At 49.8% G+C, this 18,348-nt stretch overlaps 1 protein-coding gene across 1 annotated transcript in view; it reads right to left on the minus strand.

Moving 5' to 3' along the window:
• Positions 1–18,105, minus strand: part of SHC2 (SHC adaptor protein 2) — a 40,545-nt gene extending 22,440 nt beyond the window's left edge. Inside the window, exons 1-5 of the mRNA XM_060275337.2 lie at positions 17,542–18,105; positions 13,936–14,006; positions 8,900–8,960; positions 7,949–8,068; positions 4,796–4,849 (exon numbers count right to left, since the gene is read on the minus strand). Coding sequence (XP_060131320.1) covers positions 4,796–4,849; positions 7,949–8,068; positions 8,900–8,960; positions 13,936–14,006; positions 17,542–18,105 — 870 coding nt within the window. The remainder of the gene's footprint in view (positions 1–4,795; positions 4,850–7,948; positions 8,069–8,899; positions 8,961–13,935; positions 14,007–17,541) is intronic.
• Positions 18,106–18,348: the final 243 nt, after the last annotated feature.

The following is an 18,348-nucleotide window of genomic DNA, read 5'->3' on the forward strand; positions in this document are numbered from 1 at the left end:
CTAAGGACGCCGTACAATGCACAGAAACATAACAGGGCAAGATCCTGTTATGTTCATTATTTTATTATGTTTGGTTTATCATTTTTATTGATAAAATCTGCACGCCGCCCTTCATCCAAAGGTCACGGTGCGGTTCACAATACGAAAATACAATACAAAATACGTAATAAAAACAAGAATGAAAAAAACCAAACCAATAACCCAACCCACCCGTCCCACAAATGTTTGCTTCCCTGAGCAAAAAGTTTGGATGGATTCCCTCCTCCTTTTTCTCCAAAGAGCTCAAGGGGGCATGTAGATGATTCTCCTCTCCTCATTCAATCTCAGCGACAACCCTGTGAGGTAGGTTAGGCTGAGAGGCAGTGACAGGCCCACAAGGTCATCCAGTGAGCTTCATGACCAAGACGGGATTTGCCCTGGCCTCCCAGGTCCTAGTCTGATGCTCTAACCGCTCCACCACACTGCCTCTCACTAGGCGCTTCCACCAGCAACAACAGAACCTCTGGTTTCGGTGCTCCAGCTCCTGTGTCCAACCTCCCATATCTGTTCCAGACATCTGAGACAGATTTTGAGGGGTTCCATGGAGGCGGGGAAGAAGCCCTTTTGAACACAGGGATGCCTGCTCATTCTGCACCCTGGATCTCGCCCACCAGCTATAAAACGACCAAAGGTCAACTATCCGAAAACATTGATCACGATGGAGCACCCGGAGGAGGAAAGGCAAAAGAGCAATTAGCTAAAAGCCTCCTGGAACAGATGTGGTTTGGCCAGACGCCTGAGAGAATAAGTGAATGGGCCAAAGAAGCTTCCCTCGGGGGTGTCATTAAGCACGGCAACCAGAGAGGCCTAATGATAAATGGGGGCTGTTGGGCTGATGGGAGTCGTAGACATCTAGAGGGCACCAGGTTGGGTTTGTCAAGAAAGGTGCTGCCGCTCAGTGGTTAGAGCAGTCCCCAATTGCATCTCCAGGCAAGGGAAGGCTTCCACCAGTTTCAACAGGTGTACTCTGAGGAGGGTGGCGCTGTGGTCTAAACCAGTGTTTCTCAACCAGTGTGCCTCCAGATGTTTTGGGACTACAACTCCCATCATTCCTGACCACTGGTCTTGCTAGCTAGGGATGATGGGAGTTGTAGTCCCAAAACATCTGGAGGCACACTGGTTGAGAAACACTGGTCTAAACCACTGAGCCTCTTGGGCTTGCCAATCGGAAGGTCAGCAGTTCTAATCCCCGTGACCGTGGTGAGCTCCCGTTGCTCTGTCCCAGCTCCTGCCAACCTAGCAGTTCGAAAGCACGCCAGTGCAAGTAGATAAATAGGTACTGCTGTGGCAGAAAGGTAAATGGTGTTTCCATGCGCTCTGGTTTCCATCACAGTGTCCTGTTGCGCCAGAAGTGGTTGAGTCCTGCTGGCCACATGACCCGGAAAGTTGTCTGTGGACAAACGCTGGCTCCCTCGGACTGAAAGCGAGATGAGCGCCGCAACCCCATAGTCACCTTTGACTGGACTTAACCATCCAGGGGTCCTTTACCTTTACCTTTTACTCTGAGGAAGACTAATGTTGGGGAGGGCCAATTCATTGCCTCCCTTCTGGGGCATTCCAGGAGTAGTGGTCACCTGCCATTAGAGGGTGGGGCGGCTGCCTTCCCATTCCTCTCTCCCCTCCCACGTCGAAGTTGTCCTGGGATGACAGAGTACCCAGGGGATTCTGGGGGAACAAAATGGCGGCCAACACCAGGGCTGGCAAGCCACTGAAACTGGTTTTGGGGCCACTGCCACAAGCTGTAGCAACCAAAGGAACTGAAAGAAGGGGAGAGGAGAAACCTCCAGAAAACGAGGAAAACAACCGTCCTAGGAATGAACGGATAATGAAATGAATGTTGTTTTAACAAATGAATAATGGAATGTTCACATTTAATAGTGGGGGTGAAGAGGCTAATAGCAAACATTGTTGCACCCTGATCTTTTTGAAGGCCAGTGAAGACCTTCTTCTGCCTGGACAGAGATGGATCTCCCCAGGGCCGTCTTAAGCCTATCCAGCGCCGTGGTTCAGAGATACCTCCGGCGTGCACCCCCCCCCTGTTTCCCAGAGCTTTGCGGAGCAGTTGTGGGGCGACTCCTGCCCTCTGCTTAAGGTTGTCATGTGGTTCCAAACGTGTGTTGCGTCTGCTTTTAAGGGCAGAGGGCATGTAAACGAGGGAAAGGGGGATCCCCTTGCTCCCTCCCTAGCTCCCTTCCTTCCTTCCTTCCTTCCTTCCTTCCATAACCCCCGCTGCTCAACCGCGCCTTGACTCTACTCCCAAACAGCAGCGGCAGCAGGGAGACTCTGCTCACCTCTCCACATGCCGCGCCAGGTTCACCTTGGACCTTACCTTTCAAGTTCCGGACTGCAGAATCCGGGACCGGCAGCCATTTGACACTGGAAGTTGCGTCAATGTAACTTCCGGTGTCGCTTTGCCCTTCTATGGGCACCCAAAATGGCCACCGCCGGCTTCGAAAGTCGCTTCTACGCATGTCAGGACTGCGCTGACGCAACTTCCGGTGTCGCTCCACCCATCTATGGGCACCAAAAATGGCCGTCGCCAACACCGGAAGTTACGTCTGTGCACTTCCGGACATGCGTAGATGCGACTTTTGAAGCTGGCGGCGGCCATTTTTGGTGCCCATAGAAGGGCAAATCGGAAAGAAAAAAAATGGCCACCGGCAGGAGAAAATAACGGAGAAAAACGGGAGACGAAGTGATATGGGGGACCACTGGGAAAAGGTAAGTAAAAAAGGGGTTTTCCCGGGGAAAACGGGAGACTTGGCAGCTATGCCTTGGACGGCAGCCACTACTACGAGGGCAAATGGGAGGCAGAGAGAGCTGGGAGGGAGGAGGCTGGAAGCAGAGCCCCCTGCAAACACGCCCCCCCCCAATTTCCCAGAGTTGCTTTTTACAGTGCTGCCAGCAGCTTTGCGGAGCTGGAGGAGTCAGGCAGCGGCTGGAGGGCAGCTCCTCCGTCAGGGAAGAGGCGGAGGCTCCGGGTGCGGCACTGCTTCAGTCCAATGGGCGAGGGCGCCGCGCCCAGCCTCTGCCTCTTCCCTGGCACCCGTGCCTCGGCGGTCACGGCAGGCGGAGGCTCCGGGCCCAGCGCTGCTTCGGCGTGGCGGACGAGCGCAGTGAGCTGATGCCGCGTCCAGCCTCTGCCTCTTCCCAGGCACCCTCCAGAACTTGGTGTGAACTTGGCACCCTGGTTCCCCGCGCTACTTGCCTCTATGGGCAAGGCGCCCCTGGATCTCCCCTTCCTCCCTCAGTTATGCCTCCCCTTGCTGGCCTATTGTCCCTCATTAGGACTGCCAGTTCTGGAGCATCCCAGGGCCCAAACCTAATACCCAGTGGTTGATTTGGTTGATGTCACATGGGGTAACCAGGCCGGCATGTGCATAACTGCCCCTCTCCTCCTCTTGAGCCAGTTCTTTTTCTTCCTCGGCGCTCCCTCCCACTATTGATCCCTGGAGACAGAGGTTAATTGGGAGAGGGGAGCAGGGCAGATCCCTGGAGATGGAGGTTAATTGGGAGAGGGGAACAGGGCAGGCCCTCACCCTCGAGAGTCTATGCAATCATTTGGAGCCAGCTCCTGCAGGACGGAAGCTTGCAAGCTCCACGAATAACCTTCCTTTGAAAAGGAAGGTGTTCTCGCCCACCTGGAGATTCAATCCTGGGCACCTGGAGGAGGCCAGGTCAACATGGAGACTTCAGGTCAGCCCGGGAGTTCTAGAAATCCTGAGGACTGTGTTCTACCTCCTACCGTCAGAGGCAGTGATGTTTTTGGGTACCAGGATGCCGGACCAAGGTGCTTCCTTTGACCCAGCCAAGCTCTTTATGTACTTAACCTGGGCCCTTCTGCATGTAAAATAGATGCTATTATCGCTGAGCTATGGACGTTCCCATATTTGAATATTTGTTTACTGGCAAGTGGCCGACGGTGGCTAGGTTATAGGTTATCATAAATGCCTCCGAAGACCAGTTGTTGCTGACAATTGCAAGCATGAATAGTTCCCCATCCCTGTTCTGCATTATTTCCTCTGCCCTCACCATCTCCTCACAACAACCCTGAGAGGTAGGCCGGCTGAGACCTGGTGTCTGGCCCAAGATTACCCAGGGAGCCTCAAGGCTGACTGAGGATTTGAACCCAGAGGGCTCCAGTCTGAGGCCATATTTGTATTATCCATTTAAAGCAGCATCGTGCAACTTTGAACAATCATGGTTTCTCGCAAGGCATCTTGGAAACTGTCGTTCAGTAAGGGCGCTGAGGCTTGTTAGGAGACACCCCCACACCCCCACTGCTCACAGAGCTACAATTCCCAGAAGGTTTTAACGGCCAGTCCCTCTTCTCACGGAATTCTGGGTCTTGTACTGAGGGGAAGAGGGGCCTCTCAACTTCCCATAATTCTTTGGGGGAAGCCATGACTCTTTGCAGTGTTATGAAACTGCTTTAAATGCACAGTGCAGATGTGGACTTGCAGGCGGGAAACCTCTGGGTCCCCAGATGTTATTGGACTACGGTTCTCACCATCCATTGGCCATGCTGTCTGTGCCCGGTGGGAGTTATAGCCTGGCAACATCTCAGGGGAACGCAGGCTCTGATGCTTAATGCTTGTTTCCATGCATGCCCATTCCTACAGTCCTTTCGGCACGGTTTTATTTTGGAAGAGCGTGATAGGACTACGATTCCAGATGTGAGGGCCTGTGTCTCTTCCCCGACTGCTCCCGCAGTTTGATACACACCCACACGCCAAAGCTTTCGAACCCCCCTTACCGTATCACCCCCTGAAGCGAAGGAGATGGATTGCATGTGGTGGTTCGCGATGATCTGCGATGGAAAGAGACAGGCAGAGGTGGGTGGGAGGGAGGGAGGGAGGGAGAGGGGTTGAGAAGAGCTTGACAGACACCAAGGACAAAGAAGGTCATGCGGATGACTTAGCCATCACTCAGCGGCTGGGTCGATAGAGCAGTTGGAGGGGGAGGACTCAAGCCTCTGGGGGGCAAAGGCCTTCCTCGCAAATGTTGGGGTGACCCAGGCCGCTTTCAGCACAGAACACTGGACAGGACAACCTTGGGGCGGCGTGACACCCCCCCTAACAGATTGGCAAGGTCTCTCCCTCTCTGATGTCACGATGCCTGGAACAAGCGGATATATAAACATGTTCCATTTGGTTCCTCGTTTTCCCAGTCTCCAATTCAACTCTCCGCGTCAGCCTGAGATTTATCAATACCGTGTTTCTTAAAGTTCTCGTGAAAATTCACCAGCATTTTGGCACCCGTTCCTCCGAAGAGAGACGTTTTTGTAGGCCTGTGTTCTTCAAACTTGGAGAGGATTCTGAACTACAACTCCCATAATCCCTGAACCATTGGCATGATGGGAGTTGTAGTCCGTCAACCTCTGGTGACCCAAGGTTGAAGAACCTCGAATGTAGGCAATTTTGCCTGAGGTATACATTTTTGCCCAGCATTTCCCCCCGACGTACATTGTTTTGTTTGTGTTTCCAATCAAGCGGTATATACCATATTTTTCCATGTACGTTGTTTTTTGCTTTTAAAAAAAGTAAAAAATTGGGGGTCTTCTTATACACAGATGGTGAATGCATAGGATGGTGGACCATGGGGAGAGGCAAACTTGCAATGGCCAAAAAAAAAGCTCAACAACTTAACAACTTTGGCCAACTTCTCTGACCGCTGCTGGTGCTTAACTATATGGTCCTAAATATACTGGTGCTTTGAATATTTAAGAAAATATCAAAGTTGTTCTGTTTGATGTTTAAAATATTGATTTCTTAATTTTGGGTTCAAAAAATAGGGATGGCCTTATCATAGCTGCCAAGTTTTCCCTTTTCTCGCGAGGAAGCCTATTCAGCATAAGGGAAAATCCCTTTAAAAAAGGGATAACTTGGCAGCTATGGGCCTTATACACGGGAAAATGTGTGTGCATGCATGTGTGTGTAGCATATATTGCTTAATTGTAAGAACAAACAAACAAAAACAAACAACAAACTCAAATCAGTTTGCAAGAAGAATAAAACAATGAAATGATCGGCAGAAAGTTCAAAACAACGACTTAAAACATCCCCCCTCACCCAAAAAAATTAATTAAAATCACCAATTAGCTAAATACCTGATTAAAACAGATTCTACATACAGGTATCTACATACATAGCAGGCTTCCACGAAACATAAATGGCACTTGCAAAAAAAAAAAAAAGCCGTTGGGAAAGGCGAGTGAGTGCGCTTTTCATGTTACGCTGTTACAACCCTTTTTGTACGCATTCCTCAACTAGGGAACTGCAGTCCAAAATTCAGAGGTGTGCAAACATCTAAGGACGGCTGTGTTCTTCTGGAAAGTGGCCATTCCATAAAGGCAAACGAAACTGAATTCCCACCCCCCGCAACCTTACCTGGGCCAGCTTTGGTGACCATTGTCAGGGGCCAATGCAGGCCAAGCCGTTGCCCTCCATTGACTCAGACTACAACTCCCATCAGCCCCAGCTAACAGTAGGCCCAGCCAATCCACGTGCTGATCTACATCTGGAGGGCGGGGCTTGATAATCTGTGGTCCTGCATTCCTGGGTAGGATGGAAGGAGCTGCCTATTGGACTCTGCCCATTTTCTCATCTTTCCCAATCTTAAACTTCAGTTCTCCACATTTTTTGCAGCCATTTGCTAAATATATATATTTTATAAACATCTTGAAGTCCACAAGCACTTTGGTGAGGATTTTCCCCAATAAACGTATTTTTTTTCCTATGCAGTGTTGATTTTTGCAAGCACTTTCCCCCAATATGGCACAATCTTTCTATGAAATTTTTTAGGAACACAGGCTCGTTTTTATGCACCTTTCCCCCTAATTTGTGCATTTTTGCTTCGTCGGAGAACTGCATTGCAAAATTCAGACCAGCGTGGATTTCGAGGGACGGCTGTGTTTTGGTTCTCGTGTTCTTTCGGAAAAGATGGATTCAATAGATTTGCTTTAAATGCAAACCAAGTTGAATTTCCCCCCCCCCCCAGTTTCAGCCAGGCATGAGGTTCCTGGTTCACGGGCACACAGAGTCCCTGGTGGGGGTTGCCGGTTTATTTCCTGTTCCTGTAAATTTGGGCTGACACCCCACCCACCCCAAAAAGGTTGATTTTCACAAACAAGTTAGTCCTTGTCGAAAGGTGTGCCCCCCCCCAAACAGTGAAATACAGTGGAACCTCGGTTTATGAACACCTCGGTTTACGAATTTTCGGTTTACGAACGCCGCGGACCCATCTGGAACAGATTAATTCACTTTCCATTACTTTCAATGGGAAAGTTCGCTTCAGTTTATGAACGCTTCAGTTTATGAACAGACTTCCGGAACCAATTGTGTTCATAAACCGAGGTACCACTGTAGAAGTATTTCACTCAATCAGCTACATTTGCCTGTGGTGACATCATTAATTCAACACATAATCCTTGATTGACTAGACCAACCATGTGACCAGCTGAGGAAGTATTGCCCTCTGTGCATAGCTGCCAAGTTTTCCCTTTTCTCGCGAGGAAGCCTATTCAGCATAAGGGAAAATCCCTTTAAAAAAGGGATAACTTGGCAGCTATGCCTCTGTGACATCATCCGTTCAACTTGTGGTCCCTGATTGACTAGGACCACACATATGACTAGCCCAGGAAGCGTTGCCCTCACTCTAACTTGGCTTCATTGACCCTCAGTGACATCGCCCAATCACTGCTTTTCTAGGAACACCCTGCGGCTGGTCCAGGAAATGTTGCCCTTCCTCCACCTTGGCATTCATTTGCCCACAGTGACATCACTATGTGAGTCCTGATTGGCAAGGATCATGCCCGTGACAAAATGGGTGGTTGACATCTTTCAGCACCAGCCGAGAGAAGGGCCCTAAGACGAGAATATTTGAATATTGGGGGGTATTCAGGGCTTACCTGTCGGGTGGTAGGAATCATGAGATTCAGCCCGTCAATGGAGATGTTGACCGCTATACTAATGCCAGCGAAACGGAGGTTGCTTTTGCCGAGAATTGAGAAGAGGGCTTTGTTAGGTGCCTGGGAAGAGAGAGGGAAGTGGGAGAGAGGCTCATGCCAAACAACTTGTGAAAACCCTCAATCCTTATGGCCATTTCCCTATCACAGCTGTCCATGGAGGCGCAGGTCAGTTCTGTGTCCAGGGCAGCTGTCTACCAGCTCCATCTGGTACACAGGCTGAGACCCTACCTGCCCGCAGACTGTCTTGCCAGAGTGGTGCATGCTCTGGTTATCTCCCGCCTGGACTACTGCCATGTGCTCTACGTGGGGCTACCTCGGAAGATGACCTGGAAACTACAACTAATCCAGAACGTGGCAGCTAGACTGGTGACTGGGAGTGGCCGCCGAGACCACATAACACCAGTCCTGAAAGACCTCCATTGGCTCCTAGTATGCTTCTGAGCACCATTCAAAGTGTCGGTGCTGACCTTCAAAGCCCTAAATGGCCTCGGCCCAGTATTCCTGAAGGAGCGTCTCCACCCCCATCGTTCTGCCCGGACACTGAGGTCAAGGTCTCAGGGCCTTCTATTGGTTCCCTCCCTGCGAGAAGCGAGGTTACAGGGAACCAGGCAGAGGGCCTTCTCGGTGGTGGCTCCCACCCTGTGGAATGTCAAGGAAATAAACAACTACCTGACTTTTAGAATTTTTAATGTTTGATATTTTATCGTATTTTTTATATTATTATTATTACACACAGGAGTCTTTTCCAACCCTACCCAGAAATTCCATTGGGGACTGAACCTGGGTCCTTCTAAATGCAAAGCACATGTTCTGCCACTGAGCTGTGCTCCAGTCCAAAATTACTCTTTTATGCAAGAATCTCATAGAGGGTGGGGAGGATATCAAACCCACCTTCTTCTTCCAGGTCCCTTTGACTCCCGGGACAGCTTCGTACAGTCTGTTGATGGCTTCCCTGGAAAAGGAAAAAACAATTCCAGAATATCAGTGACAGATAATAAATGTTAGGCCCCTGTCTATCTAGTCAAGCATGGTCACCATGTAAACACACCAGCCTACCTCTGAACATTTTATTATTTTTATTTTATTTATTTAGACTTATGGGTATAGGTAAAGGACCCCTGGACGGTTAAGTCCAGTCAAGGGTGACTATGGGGTTGCGGCGCTCATCTCGCTTTCAGGCTGAGGGACCCGGCATTTGCCCACAGACACCTTTCCAGGTCATGTGGCCAGCAGGACTAAACCGCTTCTGGCACAACGGGACACCATGATGGAAACAATGTCTGCTTAAAGCAGGACGATACAGTGGTACCTTGGTTCTCAAACTTAACCTGTTCCGGAAGTCCGTTCCAAAACCAAAGCGTTCCAAAACCATAGTTTCCCATAGAAAGTAATGCAAAAGGATTAATCCGTTCCAGACTTCTAAAAACAACCCCTAAAACAGAGTCGGACACAACTAAACGACTAAACAACAACAAAACAGCAATTTAACATGAACTTTACTATCTAACGAGACCACTGATCCATAAAATGAAAGCAATAAACAATGTACTGCAGTCACACCATCAATCCATCAGTAGCTGAACTGGGTTCCACACAGTCACAAAAACAAAACGAAAAGAGCCGCAAAAACAAAAACGCTAAATAAATAGCAAAAACAGCTCAGCGTAACACTCAAAACGGAAGTGTGGCACTCAACCAGAAGCGTAAAATTCAAAACGCAGCACGTTCGACTTCCGAAAAAAGTTCACAAATGGGAACACTGACTCCCAGGTTTGCAGTGTTTGGGTTCCAAGTTGTTTGAGTACCAAGCGGTTTGAGAACCAAAGTACCACTGTACTCTGCAAAATGGGAACTAGAGTCTAATTCGCACGTTGTCAACTCGGCATGAAGGGAGGTGTTCGACAAAGCTTGGCCTCTTCTCTGCCCTTAGAGGCCAGGGAGACCAGCGGCAAAACTGGGTAGCGGAACGAGGGGGACACCCATCGCAGGGTGCCACCTGAGGCGGCTGCCTAACCCAGCTTCATAGGTGGACCGGCTCTGGCCTGTACAGAAACGGGAATGAATCTGACACGAATGAAGCTGTGCTGATGTGAACAAATGGGCTGTGGAAGGAGGGGAGGGCCATGACAGGCATCCAGGGAAGGAAGCAGCTTTACTGTGGCTCCCATGTGGTCATGAGAGCCCCCCCGAAAAGCCCTTTTGAGAGTGGAAGAAGCAAGGAATGGAGGCAGGGCACCCCTCCTGGGATTCTGTAGTTGGGAAAGGGTGCGGGAAAAAGATTAAGAGAATGGAGCGACTCCCCTTTGAAGAAAGGTTGTAGTGCGATAAAAGTTTATACAATTTAGCGTGGAACGGGGTCAGAGATTTATCCTTGGGAAAGTTATGGAGGGAAGATTTACAATTCACAGCATGCTGTAGGTTGAAGGAGAACTATATGAAAACAGTATTTAACACCGGCAAAATTAGCAAGGATGCACAGAACTGCTTCAAATGTTTGCTGGAAATGTAAGGAGAATGAAGGCACGTTCTGCCACTTGTGGTGGACATGCAAGATAACAAAAGCATTCTGGGAAATGATTCATAATGAGCTGGAAAAAATGTTTAAAATAATGTTTGTGGGAAAACCAGAGGCTTTTTTACTAGGAATTTTAGGTGCAGAGACACCATAAGGAGCGGAAATGATTGTTTATGTATGCGGCGACAGCAGCGTGGATACTACTGGCCCAGAGATGGAAAGAAGATAAAAGTCCCATCAGAGAAAAGGGGCTGATGGAGACGATGGACTACGCCAGGCATCCCCAAACTTCGGCCCTCCAGATGTTTTGGCCTACAATTCCCATCATCCCTGACCACTGGTCCTGTTAGCTAGGGATCATGGGAGTTGTAGGCCAAAACATCTGGAGGGCTGAGGTTTGGGGATGCCTGGACTATGCCGATATGGCGAGAATGACCGGGAAGATCAGAAACCAGGAAGAGAGGAACTTTAAGAAGGAATGGGGAAATCTTACAATGTATTTAAGAGAGCACTGTAAACAACTAAAAACTTTGGCAGCATTTGAGTATCGCTTGAAATGTATGAAAAACGATGTTAAAAATGAATTCTTTTTTAAAAAATAGATAAAATTAAAGGAAGCAGCGGAAAAAAGATTGAGGATGGTAACCATGGAAGGGCAGAGGGAAGTTGAAGGATTCAGGGAATTCTAAATGATGATGATGTTGATGTTTAATGTTCGAATTTAAATTTGTAATGTAAAACTCAATTTAAAAAAAAAAATTAAGAATGGGGTCAGAGAAACATTTTTCTCCTCCTCTCATGACACTGGAGCTTGTGGGCATCCATTGAAGTGCAGTGCGGTAAGACTTTCCAACATATTTATGTATGCTTCAGTGTACCTGAAGGAGCGTCTCCACCCCCATCGTCCAGCTCGGACACTGAGGTCCATCTCCGAGGGCCTTCTGGCGGTTCCCTCCCTGCAAGAAGTGAGGTTACAGGGAACCAGGCAGAGGGCCTTCTTGGTAGTGGCGCCCTCCTATCAGATGTCAAGGAAATAAATACCTGACTTTTAGAAGACATCTGAAGGCAGCCCTGTTTAGAGAAGTTTTAATGCATTTTTAATCTCTTGTTGGAGGCTGCCCAGAGTGGCTGGGGGGGCCAAGCCAGATGGGTGGGGTATAAGTAATAAATTATTATGATTATTATTTTGAAAATTTTCAGTGGGGAAGATGCAGGGCGGATAAAAGGAAGTCCTTTTCTAAACTGTGGAACTCCCTCCCGCAGGAGGCAGTGATGTCCAGTAGGGGATTATGAAAGAGGGTGATTAAATCCATGGTGCCAGCAAGATGGCGGTTAATTGGGAACAGTCAAATGAAGGCAATTTGCAACGAGAGAGGCAGAGACTGGGGAGGTGTTAGAGCAGAGGTTTGGGGAGGCACAGAGAAATGCTACAGAGGTGGGGCACCTCCCAGCCTACCTCCCCCTCCAAGAGGAGGAGTCCCTATCGGAGCGATCCATTCCCTCCCCACCCCCCCCCGCAAATTTGCTGCCTGCGCATTCGGACTCCAAAGTCATTGGGGTCGACAGGTGGGGAAGGCCAGCGTCTCTTCAATAATGCATGGCCATCCTGCCCCACTGCGGGGACGCCTTCCTTCTCCGGTTACCCACCATTGATCCACACTTTGCACGAGCACAAGGAAGGGGCTACCCCCTCGCCGTGGTTCCTCCTCCCTCCTCCTGCCTGTAGGGCTGATGTGTCAAGCTCCCTCCCCCCAGGTGGTCCTCGTCTCAGACATGAGTGCGTTCGAAAGATTGTGGCTGCTGCATCAGGGCAAAGACCCATCACAGGCCTCCCGTCCACACTGGAGGTTTAAAGCAGAACTATCCCACTTTAGTGGACCCAGGTGGCGCTGTGGGTTAAACCACTGAGCCTAGGGCTTGCTGATCAGAAGGTCAGCGGTTCGAATCCCTGTGACGGGGTGAGCTCCCGTTGCTCGGTCCCAGCTCCTACCAACCTAGCAGTTCGAAAGCACGTCAAAATGCAAGTAGATAAATAGGAACCGCTACAGCGGGAAGGTAAACGGTGTTTCCGTGTGCTGCTCTGGTTCGCCAGAAGTGGCTTTGTCATGCTGGCCACATGACCTGGAAGCTGTACGCCGACTCCCTCGGCCAATAACGCGAGATGAGCGTGCAATCCCAGAGTCGGTCACGACTGGGCCTAACGGTCAAGGGTCCCTTTACCTTTACCTTTATCCCACTTTAACCCTCTGCAACCACACCAAATATTTAAAGCACCACTAAAAAGATAAAGGCAAAGGGCCCCCTGACAGTTAAGTCCAGTCACGGACGACTCTGGGGTTGCAGCGCTCATCTCGCTTTACTGGCCGAGGGAGCCGGCCTTTGTCCGCAGACAGTTTTTCCGGGTCGTGTGGCCAGCAGGACTAAGCCGCTTCTGGCGAAATCGGAGCAGCGCACGGAAATGCCGGTTACCTTCCCGCCGGAGCAGTACCTATTTATCTACTTGCACTTTGACGTGCTTTCAAACTGCTAGGTTGGCAGGAGCAGGGACCGAGCAATGGGAGCTCACCCCGTTGCGGGGATTCGAACTGTCAACCTTCTGATTGGCAAGCCCAGGAGGCTCAGTGGTTTAGACCCCAGCGCCACTACGCAATGTTAAATAGTCATGTCCCCACTCCCGAATCCTGGGAGCTGCAGTTTGTTAAGGGTTCTGAGACACACACCCCATTCTCTCCCCCCCTCCACAGAGCGATGATGATGATGATGATGATGATGATGATGATTGCTATTATTACTATTACAGTCATACCTCAGTTTACAACTGCCTCGGTTTACAACCACCTCGGTTTACAAAAACCGCGGACCCATCTGGAACGGATTAATTCACTTTCCATTGCTTTCAGTGGGAAAGTTCGCTTCAGGTTAAGTACAGACTTCCGGAACCAATTGTGGTGGTAAATCAAGGTACCACTGTATTAGAATTCATATACAGTGGAACTTCGGTTTATGAACATCTCGGTTTACGAATTTTCGGTTTACGAACGCCGCGGACCCATCTGGAATGGATTAATTCACTTTCCATTACTTTCAATGGGAAAGTTCGCTTCAGTTTAGGAACGCTTCAGTTTATGAACAGACTTCTGGAACCATTTACATCCATGCTTCGGGTTAAGTACGCTTCAGGTTGCGTACTCCGCGGACCCGTCTGGAACGGATTAATCCACTTTCCATTACTTTCAATGGGAAAGTTCGCTTCAGTTTATGAACACTTCAGTTTATGAACAGACTTCTGGAACCAATTGTGTTCATAAACTGAGGTACCACTGTACAGCCCTTTCCCTGTCATCTCTAACTGCCCCCCAGCCCACCCTGTCGTGATCTCCGTGGCGTCTCCTCGGGGCTTCGCGACACTTACTTGGTAACTTGCGTCCGAGTGTTGAAATCTAGGGACCTCATTGAGCGCAGGATTTCGATGCATCCCATGTACTAAAAAAAAAGCAGAGAAGGGGCATCAGCAAAGGTGGAGAGGTCAAACTCTGACTGCTGCGATCCCTGCACTGCAGGGGGTTGCATTAGGTGGCCCTTGGGGGGTCCCTTAAGAGCACAGTGGCTGACCAGGGGAAACAGAGAGCAGGATTCGCACCCAAGACCAACATGCTCGGCTCCTGTGGCTTTGGCAGGTGCCATGCCGAAGCCCTGCTGCTTCGGCTATAACCATAACTCTTTTAAAGTCATCCATGGCTGGCTCCTGTGGGAGGGAGTCCCACACTGCGCACTGTGTGAAGAAGGGCTTCTTCCTTTTATCTGTCCCGAATCTCCCACTTTCAGATCGTCATTCAGTAATACTTGAATTAAGTGGAGAGAGGGGCGAAAACACTCCATTTAGATGGAGATTAAATGAAGTACTTTCAGATAATCAAAATATTTTACGAAAAGCAGGGGGGGGGACATCCTGAGGGATTATTTTGAATTAAATTTAAACCAAGGAAAGATGCTTTGGGATGCTAGTAAAGCAGTAATGAGAGGTTTCAAAGTTGTTTAGATTTCTATACGTCTTAATCTCTCTCTCTCCCCCCCCCCCCTCTCTCTCTCTCTCTCACACACACACACACACACATTCCTTGACTGAAGAAGGGCATTGCAAAATTTGGAAATCTGCAATTTTCAGAGGATAGCTGTGCTTTGTTTCAGGTATTGTTTTGGGAAGCGTTCATTAGCTAGGTTAATCTCTAACCATGGGTGGAATCAGAATTCTGCCCCATCCTTCCTTGTCTGCAGCTAAATTCTGCTACTTACAAAACCCATTGAAATTACCGGTAATGGACTAACTTTAGGCCCATCAATTCCAATGAGTTTACTCTGGGGAAAACAAAGTTAGGCAGACCTAATTCTGCTTTCCACTTATTTACTCCCCCCTTGGGACATCCCCCACCCCCACCCCACCCCCCAAAAGGCTATTTGCCTTAGGAGAGTATTCTAGAAGAATAACAACCCACCCCCCTCCCTAATCTGAAACCAGGAAATATAACTTGAGAATAGGAATGGAAGGAGCCATCCCTTTTGACTTTCTCCGCGTCTCATTTTTGCAGTCTTGATTTCAGTTCTTCAAACTTTGCGACAATTTGCGGTTTATTTCTGGAGATGGGGGGGGACCCTCATGAAAATTCTTCAGCGTTTCAGTGCGAATTCCTTCCAACGAACACATATTTATATTATACGCATGCATTTTTGCAAATCCACCCCCCCCTTATATAATGCAAATTTGGATATTGCTTTCACAAGTATGAAAAGATGCCCACTTTCCCCAAATAGATGCATTTATTTTGTTAATTTGGCTCGCTTCACAAAATTCGCTGCAGTGCGAATTTTTGAAGGATAGCTGTGGGTGGGTTCGCGTGGTGTTTCGGAAAGTGTGGGTTCAATGGGAGCATAGAATCATTGAATTGCTAAGTTGCAAGGGACCCCCAACGGTCATCTAGTCCAACCCCCAGCAATCCATGAACCACAGCTGGCCTCATCCCTGACAGGTGGCCATCCAACCTCTGCTTAAAAACCTGTGCCACCTTCCGATGGAGTCTTGTTCCACTGTCAAACAGCTCATATCCTCAGAAAGTTCTTCCTAATGTTTAGCTGGAATCTCCTTTCTTGTAACTTGAAGCCATGGGTTCGAGTCCTACCCTCTAGAGCATGAGAGAAAAAAGTTTGCTCCATTTTCCATGGAACAGCCCTTCAGATATTTGAAGATGGCCCCCACAATCACCACCTCAGTTAAACATACCCAACTGTCTCATACAGTTTTACTGATTTGAATCTCTCCTCCACCCGTACTCAAGAGTAAACCCATATGAACACACCGGGGATCACATCCCATGTACACCAACAGCCGGCCTGTGACCCTCAGAACTGTTCTGGCCTCATTTATTGCCATATGCCATCGTTGCTGACTTCTCAGCTGGCGGAGGTTCAGAACAATAGATGTTTTCCTCCATTTCTCAAGAAACCCAGCTTAACAAGGAATGATTTATAATCATTTTTCCAGGCAGTGAAAATTCCCTCCCCTCCCCACAAAAAAGGCTTTACTGCTGCAATTTGCCTGTCAAAATAAATTGCCCCTTAAACGAATTAAGAACAAGGGGGTAGCGAATGAGTTCCTCCTCCTCCTCCTTTTTTTCCTTTTGTGATGTGTCTTTCCAGTTTTACGCCTGAGGGCAGAAATTGCCCTTTCCCTGATATTTGCAAGCAGCTTTGGCAGGGGTGGGGGGGGGTTCTTTCCTGGCTGAAGTGCTGGGTTTAAAAAAGTACCGGTAAGTGGTGCCCACCCTCTAATTGACTTAAGAAGGTGCTCTCTCTCTCTCTCTCTCTCTCTCTCTCTCTCTCTCTCTCTCTCTCTCTCTCTCTCTCATATAATTTGTTCTAAAGTATAACTCCCAGTGCCAAGAGACTACAGCTGGCCTGCGGTCATCAACGAGCAGGGATTTGAACTCGAGTCCCGCAAGGTGCCACAACAGCCCTGGTTATCATTTATTGCCTTTGTTTATTCTTATGTTTATATATTTAAAGGACAGCCCCAAATCACTGCTGCTGGGGGGGGCGGACTCTTTTTTTGAACTCCTTCCAACTCCAAACGAACCTTTGAGGGCATCAACAAAGGAGGCCGCTGTGAATTCAGGTTGCTGTTGCATGTAAGTTGATTGGAGGAAACCCCAGATGAGATCCTCTTTAGAGCCTTCAACCCTGCGCTGAGTGAAGGGGGCTAAAATATAAACCACAAAACCTACAACTGGCTCTGCCTTCTGTCCCCCCCCCCCCACCAACACATCCACTTCCCGCCCTACTGAATTCAAAATGACGACTTAGCGCGAAAGAGTTTGTCTGTCCTGATTTCCTGTAACGTCATTCCAGTCTGTGCAATGGGTACATTTGCTGTTAGGGTCCAAAAAATTCAAACTAGTGATAATCGCCAGCTAGTTTATTAGCAAGAGGACCTGGGGCTCGTCCTTGCTTCATTCTGAAAGCCCTACCTCGACTCAAAACATGTCAGGGCACTCCAGAGATGCTCCACAGCACACAAAGATCCATTGGGGCAGCAAACAACTATTGGGAATGGCATCTGAGCATGTGCAGAGTGAACTCCACTCCGCAGAGCAACTGCAACGAGTTCCACAGCATGGGACCGGGTATGCGATCTCCAGGGCATCCCCTGAGGTCCCCTTCTTTTTTCACTGTGCCCCCTAGAATCATAGAGTTGTAGAGCTGGGAGGGACCCGAGGGTCATCTAGTCCAACCCCCTGGGTGGGGTCAAACCACCAACCTTCTGGTTGACAGCCAGGCATGCCGAACCACTGTGCCAAATTGCACGAATTAGTACTCCAGGCGCTTCCAGCGTTGACATAGATTTCAGGACATGGATGGGCTCGCGAGGTTTGGTGCCTGTTGCAAAAAGTCCCCCCCCCAACTGCCCCCAGAACTGTTCCTGACGTGGTCCCCAAAGGAAGGAAGCAGGGGGCCGACGGCCACTCACCCGAACGATGTAGGAGACTCCGGGCCCCAGGATCCTCTCATCCGGATGTAGCCAGCCTTGGACCGGTTTGCTGATGAAGCTCCCTTTGCGGCTCCACTCCTCCCCAGCTGGCCGGCCCCCCTCGGCCCGTGGGGCCTTCCTGCCGCTAGCGGGGGCCCCCCTCAGCCTGCTCATCACCTGCAGGCTGCAGGGCGTGGCGCAGACCGGCTCGCAGGCGCTAAGGACGGCGGCCAGGCCCGACGAGGGGGGCTGCGAGGTGCCCCTGACTTCTCCAGCTCTGCCTGAGGCCGAAAGCTCCTTGCTGGTGCCGGAGGGGCTCCGGCTGAGGAACCCCGAGGGGCTGGAGAACTTCCACTGGGGCATCTTGGGGATCAGCATGCAGAAGGTCGTGACGGCCTCCTGCTCCTCGCCCAGCGGCGGGGGGCAGGGGGGGTTCGCAGGGGGGGCCGCCGGCGGGGGCGGCAGCGGCCCGCCGGCCGAGGCGACCTTGCCGCTCATGGCTGGGTTCTCCAAGGGAGTCAGGGCGTCGTTCCAAAAACGGTCATACTTGGGCACTGCTAGCATCCCCAGCCGACGTGCTCGTCTGGCTAAGTGGTTTTAGAGTGCTGCCAATCACTCTGAACAGCGCGGCCGGCCGAACGCCCGCCCCTGCCGCCTGCCACCCCCTCCACCAACACAGGCCTCCAGCAGTCATCCCTCCTCCCCAGCCCCCAGCCCTTGGGAAGATCAGTGCACACACTATGACGTAATGCTCCCCTGACTTCCTTTTATTTATTTCTTTACACACACACACACACAACCACTGCA

Source organism: Zootoca vivipara, chromosome 6 (assembly GCF_965207765.1).
Source record: "Zootoca vivipara chromosome 6, rZooViv2.hap1.1, whole genome shotgun sequence".
Classification (NCBI taxonomy): Eukaryota; Metazoa; Chordata; class Lepidosauria; order Squamata; family Lacertidae; genus Zootoca; species Zootoca vivipara.